Source organism: Malus sylvestris, chromosome 5 (genome assembly GCF_916048215.2).
Source record: "Malus sylvestris chromosome 5, drMalSylv7.2, whole genome shotgun sequence".
Classification (NCBI taxonomy): domain Eukaryota; kingdom Viridiplantae; phylum Streptophyta; class Magnoliopsida; order Rosales; family Rosaceae; genus Malus; species Malus sylvestris.
In genome coordinates, this window is record NC_062264.1 from 17,444,565 (window position 1) to 17,466,845 (window position 22,281).

The 22,281-nt window shown below is 40.6% G+C and overlaps 3 protein-coding genes and 1 non-coding gene across 4 annotated transcripts; 1 reads left to right on the top strand and 3 right to left on the bottom strand.

Annotated features, from left to right (window-relative positions):
• Positions 1 to 5,737: 5,737 nt before the first annotated feature.
• Positions 5,738 to 5,822, bottom strand: TRNAM-CAU (transfer RNA methionine (anticodon CAU)). The gene is given in 2 exon segments: positions 5,738 to 5,773; positions 5,785 to 5,822. It is a non-coding gene; the product is annotated as a tRNA-Met (tRNA).
• Positions 5,823 to 6,108: 286 nt separating this feature from the next.
• LOC126620889 (probable E3 ubiquitin ligase SUD1) lies at positions 6,109 to 11,635 on the top strand. The gene is made up of 9 exons (XM_050289198.1): positions 6,109 to 6,548; positions 7,291 to 7,983; positions 8,274 to 9,041; positions 9,133 to 9,344; positions 9,455 to 9,817; positions 10,118 to 10,278; positions 10,356 to 10,519; positions 10,611 to 10,757; positions 10,882 to 11,635. Exons 1-9 carry the CDS (start codon positions 6,228 to 6,230, stop codon positions 11,386 to 11,388), a joined length of 3,336 nt encoding a protein of 1,111 aa, XP_050145155.1. The 5' UTR covers positions 6,109 to 6,227; the 3' UTR covers positions 11,389 to 11,635.
• A 1,348-nt stretch (positions 11,636 to 12,983) lies between these two features.
• LOC126620890 (polyadenylate-binding protein 8-like) lies at positions 12,984 to 17,857 on the bottom strand. The gene is made up of 9 exons (XM_050289199.1): positions 17,249 to 17,857; positions 16,045 to 16,163; positions 15,274 to 15,930; positions 15,075 to 15,152; positions 14,604 to 14,693; positions 14,254 to 14,391; positions 13,845 to 14,018; positions 13,552 to 13,767; positions 12,984 to 13,407 (listed from the first exon to the last, which is right to left on the bottom strand). The coding sequence occupies exons 1-9, from the start codon at positions 17,505 to 17,507 to the stop codon at positions 13,162 to 13,164; spliced, it is 1,977 nt and encodes a 658-aa protein (XP_050145156.1). The 5' UTR covers positions 17,508 to 17,857; the 3' UTR covers positions 12,984 to 13,161.
• Positions 17,858 to 18,904: 1,047 nt separating this feature from the next.
• LOC126622594 (uncharacterized) lies at positions 18,905 to 21,175 on the bottom strand. Its single transcript, XM_050291370.1, has 4 exons — positions 20,534 to 21,175; positions 19,703 to 20,389; positions 19,356 to 19,603; positions 18,905 to 19,298 (listed from the first exon to the last, which is right to left on the bottom strand). Exons 1-4 carry the CDS (start codon positions 21,173 to 21,175, stop codon positions 18,905 to 18,907), a joined length of 1,971 nt encoding a protein of 656 aa, XP_050147327.1.
• Positions 21,176 to 22,281: the final 1,106 nt, after the last annotated feature.

The following is a 22,281-nucleotide window of genomic DNA, read 5'->3' on the forward strand; positions in this document are numbered from 1 at the left end:
AATATATATGATGGAGAAAGGGCAGTATACCCATCTACTTTCAAAGTTCAAGGAATATAGGAGATGTTAAATTGCTAAATTCTTTTATTTTCAATATTCACTTGCAATCTCATAAGAAGAAATTAATTAATTCAGCTCAGTTAACAATATATAGCTCCAGGGTATCTGTAATACTCTAATTATTTTTAAATATGTGATTCAATTATGAAATTCAAATTAATTGATGATTATGAAATTTAAATGGGGAGAAATGTGAAATCCCATTCCTGGATTTTAGTATTAAATATTTTGTAGTCGTATTTGGGTTACGACGCATTTATATTTACGGCATATAATTGTTTTGATAAGTTTAAAACGATGAAATTGCCCCTAGTTGGCTAAACAGAATTATACGAGGATGTACTTTATCCATATATGTTTCGCTGCATTTCTTGGTATATTTGGATAGAGGTCGATCCTACAAGCGCATAGGCTAAAATCGTTCGTGAAACAGAGTTATAACGAAGGAGATATAAACGAGAAAAGGTAAGGGCAAAATGGTCATTTGACCATTTATTTAGAAAGCTCCAGCTTTGCTGAGTAGCCATCTGGGGTGCCACATGTCTAGCTGTTATGGAGAAAGGAGAAGAGAAATGAGGGAAATGAGAGAGTGGACGGGCTAATAGGAAGAGTAGGAAAGAAGGGAAATGAGGGAAAAGAGAAGGAGGGAAGCAGATCCACCCTCGACCTATTTCCTTGCGCGACTCGACCAGACCACAGCCATGAAATTCGACGTTTTCTCCGGCCAATTTCCAACGAATTGCACCGAGCCACCACTTAGAAACTCATCCCCGATCTCCTCTCCTATTTCCACCAAAAACCTGAGCCATTTCAACTCTCTTTTCCCAATGAACAGATCTAGTGCACCAGTTAGTGTAGCGACGGTGATCCTCCAATTCTGGAAGCCTCGCAGTCAATCACCACCACCAAGGAACTTCATATGAACCTAGGATGAAGGCCCAAGCCTTGGTTGAGGCATCAGAGTCCGTTGGATGTCGAATCGAAGCTCACCTTTTTTAGGTTCTGTCAGATCGTGGTGTTTTTAGACCACTTCTCGGCCGAATTGGACTTCGGCCCATGTATGAAAATTCTTTCCTTGTTGTGTACTACAATTATGTGAAATTTGAAAAATTTTAGAGTTAGTCGGAAAATTGGGTATCCGTTCATCAAAAACTGTCGTCGTGGCCAATGGGCTGACTTTGATTTCTTTTTCTTTTTTTAAGCTAAATTCAATATTCTGATTTCATATTTGACATTCGTTTGATGTGATTTGATTTTTTGAATCTAATATTGTAACGTCCACCACTTGAATATTTAAAGGATAAACAATTTAAGTATGACGGTGAACTACGAATGGCTTGTTCCCTTTTAAGGTACGTATGCAGTCTAACAAGAAGGTCAGACGCAGCCATAAAGTAACTGAATTAATTTTTGAATAATTGTCAAGTAAGTCGATTTAATATGGATAATAGAGTAAAGATTAACCATGACTGTATTTTTAGTGTATCACTGTATCTCGCTTCTGAATAAAGTTTGGGTCATTACATTATCTCATTTATGCAATGTATCCACACCTTGTATAAGTTGTCTCTGAAGGAAAAAAGTAAAGTATGCACTAATCTGGCTAGGTGCAATTCAGTAAGTGTTGGTTAGAAAATGGCTATATATGATAGTCTTTCTCTAAGAAATAATAAACAAGGAATGGGCATTGGCGGTTTCCTTCTTCATTTCTTTATGCGTCAATAATTTAAGATTTGGTTGGTTTCCACTGGATATTGGTTGACAAAACACGAAAATGAGGAGTAAGGCGATGCCAAATATATAGCTGCAGAAGATGGCTGAAGAGGAGAAAAAATGGCTGCAAATAGTGGGGGAAGAAAAGTTGGAGGAAAGAAGTTGATCACAAAAAAAAAAAGACAGAAGAAAAATCACTCAAACAAGTTGACCTTCTTCTGATGCAAAATCTCAGCAGGTTTTGTTAGTAACCTATAAAAATCAATCAAATTAATAAATCAAGTCCGTAGAAATCCTTAAAAATCCATATGGAGTTTGTAGAAGTTTTCAAATCCTATCAAATCTTTTAAAATCCTCCTATCCTAGATTGACTACAGCCCCCTTAGAGTCAAATTTCAATTGATGGCTGATGTGGCAATCTGAGGTTTTATGTCAAATTTTGTGTTTCTCCAACCGAGTTGTCAAATGGTTATATTTATTAAAAAGAATTGTTGAAAAGGAAAATGTTAGTGGAATAAGGGATCCACTATTAAATTAATAAAAAAAATTGACATTGATGCCAAATTTGAATCCAAAACACAAGGCCTTGAAATCCAATCAGCAAATAACACTTCGGTTGAAAGGATTTTTGATGTCATATATCCACCTAGGATTTGACATGCTCTGTTATACTATCAAAGCGAATCTGATAGAAAGAGCCGTTGTAAAATCAGTTGCATAATATCTTTTGGGAGTTGCCACTTAGTATTACGGTCTTTTCACTTGTTAGTGAAAAACTTAAGTTCGATTATCGTCAAAGACAAATTTGAACTATGTTGATGCACAAAACCGGAAGTCTTGGAACAACGTAAATCCGACCGTGAATCTGCATGAAATGTAAATGACACAAGGGTTATCGTGGTTCACCCCAATGTTTGGGCTACGTCCACACTGTAGTTGATTCTGTTTCTCTGTAATTGTATGGATACAAGTGTTTGAGGGGAAGTCCCCCGGAGAGAGAAGAGAAGGGAGAGGAGAGCCTCGGTGGTGTGAGGACTCTCTCTCAAGGCTTCTAGCCTTTGTTTTCAGCTCTAGCCCTTAGAAATGAGGACTTCAGACTTGGTTTAGAATGAGGGGGAGTCCCCTTTTATAGAATAAGGGGCTCCTCCTATTTTACATTTGTCGTGGGCTTAATGTGTGAGGCCCAAATACGAGGCCCAAATATATGGTACCAACAGTAGTCCCCCAAGTCTTCAGTCAAGAGAGTCTTTTGGCTGGAGACTTCAAATCCAATCCATGTACGGGCCGAAGTGGCTAGATGTCTTGAACCAGTACTCAACCTAAGGTAATGCTCAACATAAAGCAATACTCGGCTAAAGGTATCACACGTTACGAGACTGCTTGGCTGGAGGCGATGCTCGTTGCGAGGCTGCTCGGCTAGAGGCTATGCTCGCGGCGAGGCATTTGCTCGTGTTATTCCTTATTGCAAGTATCTACTTTATGTCGACATGCACTCATTATGAGTTGATTCTCGACATGACTCGGGTCTGCTTGTCGGGTTCACATATTGGGTCTATGTGTCGGATCCGCGGATCGGGTCCGCAAGTCGGGTCTTTGAATCGGGGCCATACGTAGGGGCATCGAGTTGGGACTATCTGTAGGGTCATCGAGTTGGGTCCAGGCACATAGGTATCCCAATAAGTGAATGTCCGAGCAAGTGGATGTCCGGTCAGACAAGAGATCACCACAAGCACGTGGCTCATCAGTCTATAAGTTGGTAGACCTCGTTAATCAGCAACAACGTTAATCAGTGGACCTAGTTGCTCAATAATTCCTGACAATAAATGACAGTATAAGTACGACCGTATAATGAATAAATCAAATTGACAAAGTTTGTCAAGGCAAAATATTGTACTATGTTCTTCTATAAATAAATAATTTATTCAGTCGTGTGGTAAATGATTTGTATCATATATCAACAATATATTAGGTATTGCCTAAATGTGTGTGTATATATATATAATCATGAATAAATGATTTATTTAGTTGTTTGATAAATCACATGTTGTATAAATCAATAACGTGGTATAAATCATGTGTCATGACATAAAAAATAATAAAATTATTATTTTATAATTAGTCATCATGACACAAATAAAATAATAAGATATTAAATAAACAATGATATTGAGAAAACATAATTATATTTATTTCATGGCCGACATTATCAAAGTGAAAAGTAGAGACTTCATAATAAAAGTGCTCTTATCTTGAGTTTTACCGTGGCTTTTTTTTCTGTTAGACAAATGGATAATGGGTATATATTATACCCTGTAATATTAAATAATAATATTTGTAATAGCTTTTCAGAAAATGGGATGCATGATGAAAGTTTGGCCATTGTGTAATCAATCAAATGCTGAGAAAAAATGGATTTCGAAATATGTGTTGCTGAGTCACTACTAACTAATGCTTTTGGTGCCATAATATATGGTTTGTTGCTTTCTCCAACATATAATGTAACGTTCCCTTTGTTTTTTGTGTTAAAATAATCAAATGATTATAATAAAATTTATCTTTTTAGATGGGCAGCACTTATAGAACCATTGAGGCAGACAAAACAAAGTAAAGCTGGCACCATTTATAGAATAATTAAGAAATAACATAAAGAAATATAAAGTTTCTGACAACCACTTATCTTCTTCGTGGGTGTGGTTTGTGGCATGAAATGCTCTTCCATGATGATACATCTCCTTCAAACCGATAGTCCAGTGATCCCATTCTATGCCACTCAGCTACTAGAATTGCACTTTTAGCTGCATGAAACAGGTTCCTTTCCATCAAGAAATCAGGCCGTCCAAGTAGGCTCTTCCATGGCCTGAGCAAGAGATGGCTGCCACATGTTCAGCTTGTTTACTGTCGACGGGAACCGGCGGGTACAGCCTCATGCTCTCGCACAGCGCCACGTGGGTGTACACCATCTCCTTCACCTCGTCGTGACCTCCTCCCGCCGCTAACTCAGACGACGCCGTGTCGTTGATCTCCTTCAAGATCTCTTGTTCTACATATGGGTTCTGCGAAAGCAGCCAGAAGAACCAGGTGAGAGCAGCCGAAGTGGTGTCCCGGCCCACGAGGGTGAAGCTGATGATGATGTCGGTGACAAACTTTTCGTCGGAGTGATGCACTGGATATATGGTGATGCCCCAGTCATTCTTAGCATGGTGGAGATCGGTGTGGCATATCCCACAGTACAAGATCTTTATGGTCGCATCGTTGATCCCATTTTCTCTTCGTTTGAAGACGAAAGGAGTGGGATGGTAGAAGCAGTAGTTAGTCGATTGGGTTTTGCAGATTCACGGCGGGGGGTGAAAAAAATGAAAGAGAACCGACACAACTTTTCGTATCGTTTCCCACAGACGGCGCCAAATGTTGATGCACAAAACCGGAAGTCTTGGAACAACGTAAATCCGACCGTGAATCTGCATGAAATGTAAATGACACAAGGGTTATCGTGGTTCACCCCAATGTTTGGGCTACGTCCACACTGTAGTTGATTCTGTTTCTCTGTAATTGTATGGATACAAGTGTTTGAGGGGAAGTCCCCCGGAGAGAGAAGAGAAGGGAGAGGAGAGCCTCGGTGGTGTGAGGACTCTCTCTCAAGGCTTCTAGCCTTTGTTTTCAGCTCTAGCCCTTAGAAATGAGGACTTCAGACTTGGTTTAGAATGAGGGGGAGTCCCCTTTTATAGAATAAGGGGCTCCTCCTATTTTACATTTGTCGTGGGCTTAATGTGTGAGGCCCAAATACGAGGCCCAAATATATGGTACCAACAAACTACATTATTGCTAGTCCATTGTAAGACTAACTCCACCCCTTTCCCTTAGGAAAATAAAAAATCTCTTGGGAGTTTATTAGGGGTGAGCTCAGAAGGATTTCTAGAAGAATAAAAGAAATATAATTTGCCAAAAACCAAAAAGAGAACTGAAATGGGGTGAGAGAGGCTCGAACTCTCGACCTCAGGATAACTCAGAAGCTATGAGACCTACGCGCTAGCCAACTGCGCCACCACCCCGATATTGTCAGTCTTCTACCCATATCCAATTTCAGCTCTGTGGTAAGTTAATCTTAATCTTCAAAGTTAATCACGACACTCCTAGATTTTAACGTGATTGGTGACGTGATGTGCTTTGGGGACCGTCGAAACTTCCCGGCACCAAACGAGCTCTACGTCCACCCGCGTCCACGTCACCCCCACGAACACCTCCAACGTAAAATCACCGACATACCCCCGAATCAATTGAAGGCCAGCGGGGGCAAATCCGGAACATAAAATACACTCCCCGCTAAGATTACCCATCGCCATCTTCTCCCACCACGACCCAAAAACCCACCCATCTTTCGTCATCATTTCAAACGCCCCCACCTAGGACCGATCGACAATACCCAACGCGGACTCCGACCCACCCTTGACCGATCCATGGAGATCGCCCCGGCCCCGCCGCCGTCCGCTGACCGGGACATCACAATCGATACCGGCAAGACGTCGTCGTCTCAGGAGAACGAAGCGAGCGCCGCGGCGGCGGCGGCGGCGACGACGACCTTGTCTTCGTCGGCGTCGTCGGTGGCGGTCAAGTACGACGATGAGGAAGAGGAGGAGGACGTGTGCCGGATCTGTAGAAACCCGGGCGACGCCGATAACCCGCTCCGGTACCCGTGCGCTTGTAGCGGAAGCATCAAATTTGTGCACCAGGATTGCCTCCTGCAGTGGCTCAATCACAGCAATGCTCGCCAATGCGAGGTTCAATTCTCTCTCTCTCTCTCTCTCTCTGATCGGATTTTGTTGAATTTTGTCCATTTCGGTCTCTGTGGGTGATTGAATTGGTGTCTGCAATCCCTCAAATTTTCAAATAAGAGTTTGGAATTGATTAGATTAGAGTTATAGGGTTTATTTTACCCCTTTTGTTGATGATATTGGTAAGGGAGTTAAGCGGTGTCGTTTTGAGTAATCAAAACGAAGTTGAGCTTTTTATTCAACTCTGAAATCATTTTCCTGTTAGTTCATCATTGTATTATGGGGGTCTTAACTCAACCATATGATATGAGAACCACAAGATTATTGTATGCTAGTGTGCGTGGGAGTGCTTCCGTTTACTAGATAGAAAACGAAAACGAAAGAGCAAGATATATTTGAAATTTGTTTAGGATTGTGTGGTGGGAGGCAATGGTTTAGAGAAGAAAACAATATCGTTGTGTTAGTAAGAAGCTAAACTCCAGCATTACGCCCAAGTTCGAAAGGCAGAAGTTGCTACGTGTTAATATCCTAGCGGAGGATTGTGAACTGTTTTGAGCTTATACCATTTATCTTGGACCTTGAATAAATCTAATCAACATATAAGTTGGGTTGGATTTCATTGGGAGCTCCAACATGGTGGTCCTTTATTTCTTATCTTTTTCAAATTGTCATTCAATCTGTGCTTAAGCTTACTGGTGATTTAATTTTATGTTCTCGGGAGCTCATGATTACTTTACATGCATTGCAGGTTTGCAAGCATGCATTTTCCTTCTCTCCAGTTTATGCTGAGAATGCCCCTGCAAGGCTTCCTTTTCAAGAGTTTGTAGTTGGGATGGCAATGAAAACTTGCCATGTTCTGCAATTCTTTCTGCGCCTTAGTTTTGTGCTTTCTGTTTGGCTCCTCATTATACCTTTTATTACATTTTGGATATGGCGGTTGGCTTTTGTGAGGAGTTTTGGTGAAGCTCAGAGATTATTCCTTAGTCATTTATCCACTACAGTAATCCTTACCGATTGTCTACATGGGTTCCTACTTTCTGCTAGCATTGTGTTTATTTTTCTCGGGGCCACTTCTCTGAGGGATTACTTCAGGCATTTACGTGAGCTAGGAGGACAGGATGCTGACAGAGAAGATGAAGGGGAAAGAAATGGTGCCCGTGCTGCAAGGAGAGCTCCTGGACAAGCTAACAGGAACTTTGTTGGTGATGTGAATGGGGAAGATGCTGCCGGAGCACAAGGGATTGCCGGAGCAGGTCAAATGATTAGAAGGAATGCAGAAAATGTTGCTGCTCGGTGGGAGATGCAGGCAGCTCGTCTTGAAGCTCATGTGGAACAGATGTTTGATGGTCTGGATGATGCTGATGGCGCCGAGGATGTACCGTTTGATGAGCTCGTTGGCATGCAGGGACCTGTATTTCATTTGGTTGAAAATGCATTCACTGTAAGTTTTCGTTTTGCTCTTTTTCTCCCTCTTCTTTAGATTATGTTTCCTGATAAATAGTTAATGCTCTTATATTTCTATTTTTAGGTTGTTCTCTCTTTTTAATTTTCTTTCTCGTTTTGTTTCTGATTGTTCTGGCAACTATAGCTTGTTTATGCATCTGTATTGTGTGTGCTAATTGGTTGAGGTCAATTTTCAGTGGTAGTGGCTCATTTAGGAGTCTTTGTTGTATAAGGATTTTTTTATGTAATTTGTATAAATACATTGAATGGTTCCAATTCTTTCTTCAGGTTCTGGCCAGCAATATGATATTCCTTGGTGTAGTAATCTTTGTGCCTTTCTCAATTGGTCGGATTATACTCTATCATTTGTCTTGGCTTTTCTCCACTGCTACTCGTCCGGTATTGTCAACGGTCATGCCACTCACAGAATCAGCCCTTTCCTTGGCAAATGTGACATTGAAGAATGCATTAACAGCCGTAACGAATGTATCATCTGAAAGCCAACAAAGTGGTATGGTTGGCCAGGTTGAAGAGACCCTGAAAGCAAACATGAGTGGACTAAATGAGGTAGCAAACAATATAAGTTCACCACTTTCAGCAGACTTCCTGAAAGGGGCAACACTTGGGACATCAAGGCTGTCTGATGTTACAACTCTTGCTATTGGATACATGTTTATATTCTCCCTAGTTTTCTTCTACCTTGGCATTGTTGCTTTGATTCGGTACACTAGGGGTGAGCCATTGACTTTGGGAAGGTTCTACGGTATTGCTTCTATGGCAGAGACAATTCCATCTCTCTTCAGGCAGTTCTTGGCAGCAATGAGGCATTTGATGACTATGATTAAGGTTGCATTTCTTCTAGTCATTGAACTGGGGGTATTTCCATTGATGTGTGGATGGTGGCTAGATGTTTGCACAATAAGGATGTTTGGGAAGTCCATGTCTCACAGGGTTCAATTCTTCTCAGCATCTCCCTTAGCCAGTTCACTGGTCCATTGGGTTGTTGGAATTGTATACATGCTACAAATAAGCATATTCGTCAGTCTTCTTCGAGGGGTATTGTACTTTGCCATCTTAGTCGTATGACTAATTTGCTTTTCCAAACACCAGTTTTACATGTATTTTTTGTCCTATGTTCTTCCTGCAGGTTCTGCGTAATGGAGTTCTTTATTTCCTTAGAGATCCAGCTGATCCAAACTACAATCCCTTCCGCGATCTTATTGATGATCCGGTGCACAAACATGCTCGCAGGGTCCTGTTATCTGTTGCGGTGTATGGGAGTTTAATTGTGATGCTGGTGTTTTTACCGGTTAAACTAGCTATGCGGATGGCACCTTCCATTTTTCCTCTTGACATCTCGTAAGATGACCCTCTATTCTTCCTTGTCACTTATTATTCTCTAACTGCAGTGATATTTTTGATATTTTATTTTGTTCTCTAAATTGTGCCTTACTTTTCCCCATTGGTAGGGTGTCGGACCCATTTACTGAAATTCCTGCGGACATGCTTCTTTTTCAAATATGCATTCCATTCGCCATTGAGCATTTCAAATTACGGACAACGATTAAATCCCTCCTCTGTTATTGGTTTACGGCAGTTGGTTGGGCACTTGGTTTAACGGATTTCTTACTTCCCAGACCTGAGGACAATGGTGCTCAGGAAAATGGAAATGCAGAGCCAGGTAGACAGGATAGAGTACAAGTTCAACTAGGGGTACATGATCAGGCTTTGGTGGCACTTCCAGGTGCTGATGATCCTAATGCGGGCATTCTTGCATCAGGGAACTCAATTGTCACAGAAGAGTATGACACAGATGAACAATCTGATTCTGAGTAAGTTTGGAGAATCCATACAAATTGATTTCATTCGAATCCTATCTTGTATTATTGCAGGCTGATTTTCAAGAATTGTCCTTATTGTGCTACCTGAATCTAATTTTCTTGGTTTGCTTTCCTGCTTTGAGATAGAAAACTTGTAAAAAAATTGCAGCTGTTCTTACTAAACAATTTTATGTCATGACGTCCTTTTTTTTCATATACCTGTTTGCATCTTTGAACTGCGTGTTTTAGTTGATTTTATTAACCGGTTTTACGTCTTCTAGTTACTAATATCTTTTTCTTTTTGTTTTTCAGAAGGTACAGTTTTGTGCTTCGCATTGTACTCTTGTTGGTGGTGGCTTGGATGACGTTACTTGTCTTCAACTCTGCCTTAATAGTCGTACCAACCTCACTTGGAAGGGCAATTTTCAATGTCATTCCTTTTCTCCCTATAACACATGGAATCAAGTGCAATGGTAATTTCTCTTCTCAATGTTACGTTTCATACATCTGGGATACAACTGCTGAATTTTCGTGCGCTTTCTTTTTTTAGATTTGTATGCTTTCATCATTGGAAGCTACATAATATGGACTGCTGTGGCCGGAGTAAGATACTCAATTGAGCATATTCGAACAAAGAGGGTTGCAGTTCTGTTAGGCCAGATCTGGAAGTGGTGTGCCATTGTTATCAAGAGTTCCGCACTTTTGTCAATATGGGTAAGAATCATTTGGTTTTTTACTCCTATAAATCCGTGTTTTATATCAGGTTCGTATGTGTTTTCATTCTGACATACATTTATTGTTTCAGATTTTTGTCATTCCGGTATTGATTGGGCTGCTCTTTGAGCTTCTGGTGATCGTGCCGATGCGTGTGCCTGTTGATGAAAGCCCAGTGTTCTTGCTTTACCAGGACTGGGCATTGGGCCTTATTTTTCTCAAGATATGGACTAGACTGGTACGTGGTCTTATAAAATAACCTGTTGCATAATCTGTGCAACTTCTTTACGTTGAGGATTTTCTATCGCAAAGTAGTTTGGTTTTTATTTTTTATCGCTGGTGCTTGTTATGCGCTTGTGCAGGTTATGTTGGATCACATGATGCCACTGGTGGATGAAACATGGCGAGTAAAGTTCGAAAGGGTGAGGGAAGACGGTTTCTCTAGGCTGCAAGGTCTTTGGGTGCTTCGCGAGATTGTATTCCCAATCATAATGAAGTTGTTGACAGCCCTGTGTGTGCCTTACGTACTTGCCAGGGGGCTATTTCCTGTTCTCGGTTACCCATTAGTGGTGAATTCAGCAGTTTATCGGTTTGCCTGGCTGGGATGCCTTTGCTTTAGCCTGTTGTGCTTTTGCGCCAAGAGATTCCATGTCTGGTTCACCAACCTTCACAACTCAATACGTGACGACCGGTATCTAGTTGGTCGTAGGCTTCATAACTTTGGAGAAGCAATCGAAGAGAAGCAAAACGAAGCAGGGACATCCTCGGAAGTGCAGGGCTCTAACTTCGAGACCAACGGGCTAATCCGGTACGACCGAGAAGTTGATATAGGACTCCGGCTAAGGCACGTTAACCGAGTTGATGCCTGATTTCCTAGACAAATCAGTAGGTCTTGGTCTTGGTCTTAATCGATGCCGGGTTATGAAGCTTTAGATATATACGTCCCGATTTAGTATTGGTTTTGAACGTCACCTCCGTGGGATGTGGATGGTAACAAACGGTATTCAAGTATCTGTTGTTAGAGTTGTCTTCGAGTTTGTGCATATAATGCTTTCTTAAAATAGTAAATTAGAGTACATGAATGCAAAATTGTCTTAATATACTCACATGTTTTTACCTCGCGTTTAGTTTTCGTCCATCGTTGGGTGTTAACGCCCATCAATTATTCGTCTGTCATGCTCTAATTGATTCTTAGTTATGAAATTGCTTTGTTGCCCCTCTCGCATTGCAAACATCGACAACGCGTTTCTAAAATACCGGGATTGAAATTATTTTTCATAAAATATAGAAATTTATCTGAGGATTAATTGTAATAATTTGGTATTGTACTCTTCCTTTATTGTGTCGCACTTTCTTCACTGGAATACAAGCGTACGGTAATGATAACGGTCGATATATGGGCACGGCTTGGTTTGGTCCGGTTTCATTCTCACATTTAAACTGGAATCGGGAAATATTAACGGTTCAGTTCGGTACGGTTTGCTTAAATTTATTTCTAAAACTGTACTATTTGATTCACGACGGTTACAGTTCGGTTCACGCCGGTTCATGGTTTTGAATAATAAATCGTTTGGATCTTACAAACATATATTTAGAGCACAAAAAAAGGTCAACGGATTTTTATACTGAAAGATAGTAATTGAATCACACAACAAAATACGTGCATGACCAATCATAAAGAATGATGAACTACAATAGAAGAATATTTATGCCCACCCCTAAATATACCGAAAACTGAATGAGAAAATGAAGACAACAATCAATAGATTGAAAATGGATCGAGAAAATGAAGACTGCTGAAATTACAACTCATGGCATAATAAATTATTTATGACACGAGTACAGTGTTAGCATAATATCTCGTGCCAATAACACAAGGACATGCGTTAGTCTCCACATGTTCATATATCACTGACACGTGAGCCACTATGCCGGTGTACACGTGTCATAAAAATTGCTCTCCCTTGCACATGGTTATTTTAAATTTACATCATGAATCAATACCTAGCAACCCAACGGCCATACAAGTCTCTCGTCTTGTTTCAGTCGTGTTGTTATCAGATCCAAATTTTTTCCCTTCGAATCGTCCCCCATCAATTCTAATAATTTTTTAAGTCCAGTTTAGATGTGTAAAAACCACAACCCAAGTGCTCGGCTGAGCAGACTCCACATCCTGAAAACGCATGGGGAAAAGGAAGCCAGCATCTTTCCCGACTCGCCGCCGTAATCCCATGATCTTCTCTTGACAATACTTTGGAACAATTTGACGTTCAAACCCACATCAAATTCAATCACAGGAAATGTAATTTGCAGAGTTGAAATTGTTACAGCCAGAGCAAGTCAAGTCTTGCATATGAAAAAAAATATACTCGGATCATTTGGTGCTGCTGTAAATTGCTCTGGCCATGTAACAATTTCACTCTGGAGACAACACTTCTCAGAGCCATTCGTTGGCTCCAAATAATAAGGAAAGCAACATGTGCATAGAAGTATTTATGCATAAACGTCACAATCTCAAAATAAACTCCGAAAGCTCACGGAAATACACCAAAACCAGCTTCTACCTGCGCAAGAAACTTCTCAAACTAATCCAAACCACACCCTACAAGTATCTCAATCCATCATTCCGAAGATAAAAACTCTCACGAAACAAGGTTTTCATTGAGTGACAATGAGCCAAGTTGATCAGCTGCATTGCCAGCTTGCTGTTGCTGAGCAACGTTCCTCAGAACATCCATAGCCTCAGCTACCTTTGCCTTCAAAGCTTCAGGCGACTCGAGCAAATGAAGAACTTCAGTCTGATCCATCTCCAGAAGCATGCCGGTAACCTTTGCTGCATTGTCAGGTTCCAGCTGTTCCACGAGTGGGTAAAGATTCTCACCCAGCATCTGCAAATTTCCCCCAAAAGACGATTTAATAATGGGCATACAGCTTAGTTTAAGAGAACGTATGAAAAGCACTAGGAACTAAATTTACAGAAACTATATTTCCATCTCAGAACAATTAATGGACAAAGAAACACAAAAGCATACCGTTCTTTGCTGCTCTGGTGTGGCATTTGCAAGAGCAGTAGCCAAAGCCCCTATTGGAATTGTTGGCTGAGACAGTGCTGCATCACGGATAGGCATGCCACCACCGCCGCTGATGTCATATGGAACAGAAAACATGCCTCCAGCAACACCAGGCATGGGACCATCAGGTATACCTCGACCAGATGGGTAGCGGTAGACACGCCCCCTTGGTAGCATCTGTCAGTAAAAGGTCATCAGATAAATGTTAACAAATAAAAATACTAAAGACTACATCAGGACAACATGCATCCAACCTGCTGTTGCATCATGGGAACTGGTTGCTGGTTTTGCTGGACAGAACCTCCACGTCTGCCACCAGGACGCTGCCCTTGCTGCCCCTGCTGAACCATTGGCACAAAGAAATTTGGCATTGGAGCCCCACCAGGCCTCATACCAGGAACAAGCTGCTGCTGATACCCAAATCCAGGCTACAAAAGAAAAATAAAATAAAAATACAAAAAGTCAGGTAATTGGGGTAACACTTTAAATCTGTGTCCAGTCATGCAAGTACACAACTAAAACTAATCAAAACCTGAAACAGCAAAGTGCCCAGAAACACTAGTAGTTTAACTAAGACCAGTGAACAACTTATCCATATATAAAATGATAAACAGTGAAATAAAAGAAAAAAAGGTAAACCGTCAAAAGAATGAAATTCTTTACCTGGGAGGGAATGATAGCAGGTGGGCCTTGACCATAGAATATTTGTTGTCCAAGACCTGGACCACCAGGAGGGTACATTGGCATACGAGAAGCAACTGGAGGTGCCATTGCAACTGGCCGCATTTGAGAAAACTGAGCCTGTGCAAGCAGCAAATGTCCATAACACAACAATACTAAAACGATTTTGCCACATGTTAAATAGTATAAGTATCTTCAAGATATTTAAGTATGCACCCCACATTAAGGATCTTGTCGGAACATAACTTATTGCATACAGAAGAACTATTTATCAATTGATGTTAGGCCAATCTTAAAAGTATGATGTGTGGGAGGACAAATATAAGGCATACCTGTAGCCTTGCTCTTCTATCTTCTTTTCGTTGTGCAAGTGCAACATACAGAGGTTTGCTTACAATCATCTTTCCATTCATCTCCAATAGCTATAAAACAATAACAAAAATAAAACTTTTATTTCTTTAACAGTAAAAAGAATTTATGTGCTGGTCTTTCTGTTTATCTCCCATTCTGCTCATCCCACCCCCATACTTATTTTCACTAAACACTATTATTGAGGAATAAAAGACGCGCGCACACGCTCACCAACGCACATTACCCATAAGAGCCCCCATATTCTACAATATTCATAAATCCTAACCCCTAATGTTTTTTGGGTTAAAAGATGAGGGCAGCCATGAATCTCACTACCCATGGTTGGTCATGGCCGCAAGATTAAAATATTGTCCTTCTACAAAACCAAAATGAGGGAAGTTGGAATAAGACTATAGAAGCACTATATTAACCCACGCAGGAAATCAACTTACAGCTCTATTTGCCTCTTCAGGAGTTGAGAATGCAACAAAACCTGATCCCCTACTAACTCCACTAGGGTCTCGCATGACCTGATCACATGTCAACAAACAAAAAAAAACTATGTTAGGCCATACCAATACAAAATGATGATGGTTATTACACAAGTGCATTGCACTTTGCAATTCAAAACAGGGTCCACACAATACACACCTTGCATGAGGTAATAGTCCCAAATGGAGAGAATAGCTCCTGAAGTTTATCATCAGCTATAGTATCATCCAAATTTTTAACATACAAGTTCGCGCCTTGATACTTGTCTGCTGCCTCTTTCATACTCTGTTCAAATCGTTGTTTCAATTCATTTTCCCTTTCAGATTTCTTCTGGGCCTTCCCAACATACCACTCCTTATCATCAAATTTCTTTCCATTCAGAGCCTCAACAGCTCTAGCAGCATCTTCAGCCCTTTCAAAATTGACAAACCCAAAGCACTTCGATTTTCCATCTCCATCCCTCATCACAACTTCACTAGTGGTTATCCCAAATTCAGAAAAAACTTTTTTCAAATCTTCCTCAGTAGTTGACTCTGATAGATTCTTTACATAAACATTGTTGAATCTTGACTTGTCAGCAGTACTGTCCCTTTCCTGCTTCCGGAGGAAAGGACCAACAAAAACTTGCTTATCGTTTAAAAGCATACCATTCAACTTCTCTATAGCCTTTTGGGCAGCTTCTTCATTGTCAAATTGTACAAAGCCATAGCCTTTTGACTGGCCAACGGAGTCTGTAGCCACCTTGCAAGAAAGGATGTTTCCAAATGCAGAAAATGTATCATGCAAGGCTTTGTGATCAATAGCTTTGTCCAAATTCTGGAAAAATTAATGCAAGTAAAGGTGTCAGGAAGGATATAGGACAAGTAAAACTGAAGACAACCATAACATGAAAGTATAATGGTGTTGCATAAAAAGTTAAAAAAGGAATACCTTAATAAATATGTTTCCAGACCCACTTTTGCGAATACTAGGATCACGATGAGAGTACATAATCCTAATGGGCCTTCCATTCACAGGAGAAAAGTTCAACACATCCAAAGCCCTAGCAGCTGCCATCAATTCCAACTAAAGATGTAAGCAAGATCAAAACAAAAAAGAGTACTGACTAATCTAACACAACGCAAAACAAAGGAAGGGGAAAAATACTAGGTATCTCCAATCTCTATTTCAAGAACAAAACATAAAATTGCATGTATGTATGCAGCTATTTATGAGGCACAAGTTACTGTAAAAGGTTTCTGTCAAACCTTTTCAACTCAATCCTTATGTTAATAAAAATCATACGACAAAACAAAAATAACTCATGGTCCTAAGAAAAATGACACATAGCTCAACGAATAAGAGCAAGGCATCCCAATTGATCCAGGTTTTCAAGCTGTAATTTCAACTTTTTTCTTCTTGAAAAAGATACTATACAAAAATCTTTCCAGGAAGTACTGCTTAAATTTAATTGTTCATTGGCACAATTGTTTACAGGAAACCAAAGTATCCTCCTTTTTTGGATTCTAATCACGATGGCCTCCATATGGTAAAGAAAAATTCAAAGTAAAATTGTATGAGAGGCCTTAGAATATCCATCTAAACTGATCTTTACGTGCAACAAAAAACTATAAAACCATGAAATGAAGCCAAAGAATTAAAACCTTTATTATCTCAGCCATAAAAGATAGGTCACTTAAACGCATCGGCAGGAAGGAAAAATTAATGACAAAAATAAGTACATTGCCAAATTTGAAACGTCGGTTCATAGGCAATCACAATTATACCAAACAAAAAACACATGCTTGTATTCACTTTCCCCACCTAACAATAATCCCTGTTTGCAAACACTAAAGCTCTTAACAAGCAACACGTGGGCACATATCCATCACTTAGTTTCGATTTCTTTCGACACTTAATCGAATAAACACAGTTAAACACAATCGGATCCACTCACCACACCTAAAAATTGTAACTTTCAGATAATAAACACGATATTGGGCTGAGTTTACTTAGCCTCCGCAGCTGCCAATCCGGCATGCACAAACATATCTTAATTAAGCATCCCTAATCAGCTATTAATAAGAAAAACCCATGATTTAAATCACATAATTGAGCTTAAAAATCCATAATAAAGTGAATCAAAACCACTAACCATCTTGTGGGTTGGCGAAATTCACATAGCCATAGCCAAGCGACCTCCGGGTGGACAAGTCCCTGCAAACCCTAACCGAAACCACCTGACCCAGCTGGTAGAACAGGTCGTAGAGCTGCGAATCGGTGACGTTGGGGTCAAGATCGCCAACGTAAAGCGACGTCGTCACGAACTGGTTGGCTCCTCCGCCACCGTTCGCCGCAGCCGCCGCTGCTGCCGCGTTCGCATTCTGAGCCGGGACCTGCTGAACTTGCGCCATCTTCAACAGACAAAAAAACCAATTTTTTTTTCCTTTTTTCAAATATTTCAACTTTTTTTCTTTCGTTTTTTCGATAATCCTCCCTCTCCTCTTTCTACTGAACGCTCTCCAACTGCTCGATAAAATTCCGCTGAGAAAAAAGTAAAATAAAAGACTCGATTTTTTTTTTTTTTTTTTGGTTTATTGGGTAGGGAGGAGAGGGAAGGGAGTAGAAGGATAAATAGTCGGAGATCCGCCGGTGGGCGGCGGCGCGTGAGTGGGAGAGGAGAGAGATGTAGAGCTAGAAAGAGGAGGAGAGAAAATAGGAGAGATGATTTTCTTTCCTGCTGCGGGCAGCTGGAACTGCACTAAAGGACTGGGACTCGCGGCTGTGAGAGTTTATATAGTGGGTGAGCTTGCGTGAGCCCTTGGATGATACGAGGGTTGCGATCTGGACTGTTGTTTTGGAGGAAGTGGGCCCGCGAAGAGGAGTTTGCTTGTGGGAGATCAACGGCTGGGATGAGCGAAGCGTGGGTTGTGAGGTACAACTACCGGTAACGATAGAGTTTTTAGATAAGGTAGGTTTTGTCTTTGTGGGGTTGGCGTGGGGGCCGTCGGGTGGCGTGTGAGCGCGTCAGACGTAGGTTTATTGTGGAGTCAAAACGCAACACATTGGTGAATGTTTAGACTTCGTCGGAGGGACGATGCGTCAATTAGTAATATAGTTTAGTGGTATTTTTTTTACTTATAAGAAAGACATCTAAAATTTGATTTTAGTCAAAAGTGAATTTAAACCATATTATTATTACTCATTATAAGACTAAGCTCAATTCCTCTCCCTTAGTGTTGATAATATCGTTAAGGATGATGTTATCCACACATCCGTTTTTATCTCTCACACATTTATCAATTTCAAGCCATCGGATCAAATTAACTTAAGAAGATTAATGGACAAAAATTACAAGAGTGTGTGGAAGATAAAAAATGGTGTGCGAATAGCACTACCCATTTGTCAAATGATGGGTTTGGTTTATTCGGTTCAGTTTTTGCAAACTGAAAATCAAATCGAAATTACTATTTGGTTTGGTTTAGTTTGGTTTTTACAATTTGTACCTTGATTCAACTTGGTGTCGGATTTTCCAAAAAAAATCTTTTTAACCTAGAAATTGGAGAGAAATGAAGAAAAAAAAATCTAGAAATTGGATGAGGAAGATCTCCTATTTGTGCTTGCTCGCAGAACATGGTATATTAGAGGGCAGATTTTTGCTCTTCAACAACGGACCCTAACTTTTATGGCTGCTCGAGCCACTATTTCCCACTTGCATGTGTGGCTTCGCTTACTTTTTTTTTTTGTCAATGAATAACTTTTATTAAATACGAATCGAAATGTTAACATCAGAAGCCAAAGTGTTAAACAATCACTCAGGCTCCAACTCATCCCAAGAATGTACACCCCTCACACGCGTGACATAAGATGCCACAAGATGCGCAGCCTCATTACAGGCACGAGGAGTGTAAAGAAACTCAATAGAACATAAATGTTGCTTAATAGTAGTAATATCCCACATAATAACTTCCAAAGTTGCATCAGGTTGTAACTTCCCATGAAACATATCAACAAGGATCTTAGAGTCAGTTTCCAAAAGAACAAAGCCAAAACCCCGTTCCACTGCAGCCATTACCACCATCCTCAAAGCTTCCACTTCCGCCATGATGCTTGAATCACAAAGAACCTTCCCCACACCACCCGCACCTATAAAAATCCCGACGAAATCTCTCGCTACCCACCCATAACCACCCACACCATCATGACTACACCAGGCACCATCGCAATTTTTTTTAATTACTCCAAATGGTGGCTTAATCTACCCATTCAAGATCATCCCACACTCATATTGCCCAGGGACCTTGCACGGCAGGAGCTCCTCATCACTTTCCACAATCTCCTCCCATTGCTGCCAAAATAGATGCATTGCAACCGTTGGGTCAATCACAATCTTCTCAAACACCACACTATTACGACACTTCCATATTCTCCATAAACCACATATCACCCAACGCATAAGCGCACAAGCATCCTCCATCTTACCATACTTATCACACAGCCAAACCCAACACTGCATAAAGTCATCTCCCCCAACCGTAGTTGCATCCAATTGGAGCGGAGATCCAAACCAAAAGACATGAGCAAATGAGCATTTAAAAAAAATATGTACCTGGGTTTCCTCTTCACAATCACAAAATGGGCAGCTAGTACTCAATCGAATCCCTCTTTGTTGCAAGTTGGTACGAACAACCAATATATTTCGACATCCTCTCCATACAAAATGACGAAGCTTCGGAGGCACCTTTAAACTCCACAGATTCCTCCATACCGAAGCCATATTATCAACCCTACTAGACTGCCCTACTCCTTGCTGACCAAGTTCACCATTCCTATCCATTTCCTGGGTTATCAAATATCTAGATTTCATCGAATAAATTCCACTTCGAGTGTAGTGCCAAATAAGACGATCAGAACACCCAAACTGGCTTAACGGCATACACAAAATAATTGGTGCTTCATCGACACTAAAACACCTCTCAATGATGTCACGTTTCCATGTTCCATCAGTAGACACCATATCGGTAACCAACTTGGGCATCTCCGGATGTGGTGAAATAGGTCGAAAGGTTCTTTGAATAGGTAACCAATGATCCTCAACAACCTGAATAGTCCTCTCATTACCAACCTTCCAGCGCAAACCAGCCTTCAATATTTTCCTCCCTTGTAAAATTCCCTTCCATCCCCATGAAGTTCCTCGTCCCAGTAATGCTTCAAGAAACGATGAATTAGGATAGCACTTAGCCTTAAAAACTCTAGCCAACATAGATTCTGAATTGTATACCAAGCGCCACCCCACCTTGGCCAACATTGTTAACTTAAAATAAAAAATCTCTTTAAAGCCCAAACCTCCAGTAGCCTTTCTATTTGCCACTTTTTTCCACGCAAGCCCATGAACACCCTTTTTCGTCTTCTGATCCCTCCATCAAAATCGTGCTATTACATGCTCAATTTCCCTTGCCAATTGAATAGGCAATTGAAAACAAGACATAGTATAAATAGGTAAAGCCGCAACAACGCTCTTAATAAGCACCTCCTTACCGGCTACCGACAAAAACTGTTCCACCCAACCATTGATTCTTGCATCCAATTTATTTCTTACCTCTTCAAATACTTTTTTCTTTGAAGCCCCCAAATCAGATTGTATACCTAAATATTTCCCGAAACCTTCCTTATGCGTAATCCCCAGAACTTGTGATAATTGAGCTTTCAACCCCGGAGAACAACCCACACTGAAATGGACAGAACTCTTATCCAAATTAATAAATTGGCCAGAACCCACAGCATACCGATGTAGCAAATATTTAATATTATATGCCTCAAACTCCGTAGCTCGACAAAATAACGCGGAGTCATCCGCAAAAAATACATGGGATATAGGCTCAACAACAGATGTGACAAATATACCTCGAAGACGTCCTACCCGCTCCTCATAATGAAGTAAGGATGAAAAGCCCTCTGCACAGATGAGGAATAAAAACGGTGCTAGCGGGTCCCCTTGTCTAATCCCTCTACGAGGTGTGATATATCCCATAGCCTCGCCATTAACAACCACACTATATGACACAGTTTGCACACACTCCATTACCCATTGACAGAACATATCATCAAAGCCTAATTTATGCATCATCGAATTAAGGAAATACCATTCAACCTTTTCATAGGCTTTTGCCATATCTAGTATCATTGCCATATAATTAACATCCTCATCATTCCGATGTTGCATAGAATTGAGAAGTTCATGAACCACCAGGACATTATCATAAATATGCCTTCCAGCCACAAACGCCGATTGAATTCTAACTAATCACCTTAGGAAGAACTCTTTTTAATCGATTAGTCAAAACTTTAGAAATGAGCTTATAGATCACATTACAAAGTGAAATTGGTCTAAACTGAGACATTTTCGTTGGATTCTCTACTTTGGGAATAATCACAATATTAGTATGGTTCAAATCTGGTAACATACGACGAGAGCAAAAGAAAGATTTAACCATACCTAACACCACACCTCCAACCGTCTCCCAGTGATGCTGAAAGAAACTCGCATTAAAACCATCCGGACCCGGTGATTTTGTAGGGTGCATATGATATAAGGCATTTTCAATTTCCATATCACTCACAGGGCCAATCAACAGATTATTTTCCGTAATCCCCACCTTACATGACGCACATTGTAAAATCTCTATATTCTCTGCATGCCAATCCTAGGAAAATAATTTTTGAAAATAATCTACAACAATGCCATGTAAACATTTTGTGTCCGTGCACCAAGTCCCATCCACCTCTTCTAGGCCTCTAATAGCATTCCGTCTTCTATGTTTCATGGTATGTGCATGAAAAAATAGGTATTTTATCACCTTCGCGTAACCATTGAACACAAGACTTCGTACGTCAAAAAAACTTTTTCCCTTCGAATAACTTTCTGAAGCTCTTCTTCCAAACTTTGAATACGGTGCCTGTCGAACATCCATTGTTGATATGTTGCTCAGAGAACCCCCTTCAATCGACAGATTTCTTTCTGCTCATTTCGACCCTCCTTCTTACTCCACAACACCAATCCATGGGCAACCCTCGTAGCATATGCACCAAATTCTGTTCAGAATACCCACCAACCCTTTCCCCCAACATGCACGGACCACATCAGCACACTTTTGATCATGGTTCCATCTTGGGTCATACATAAACCTT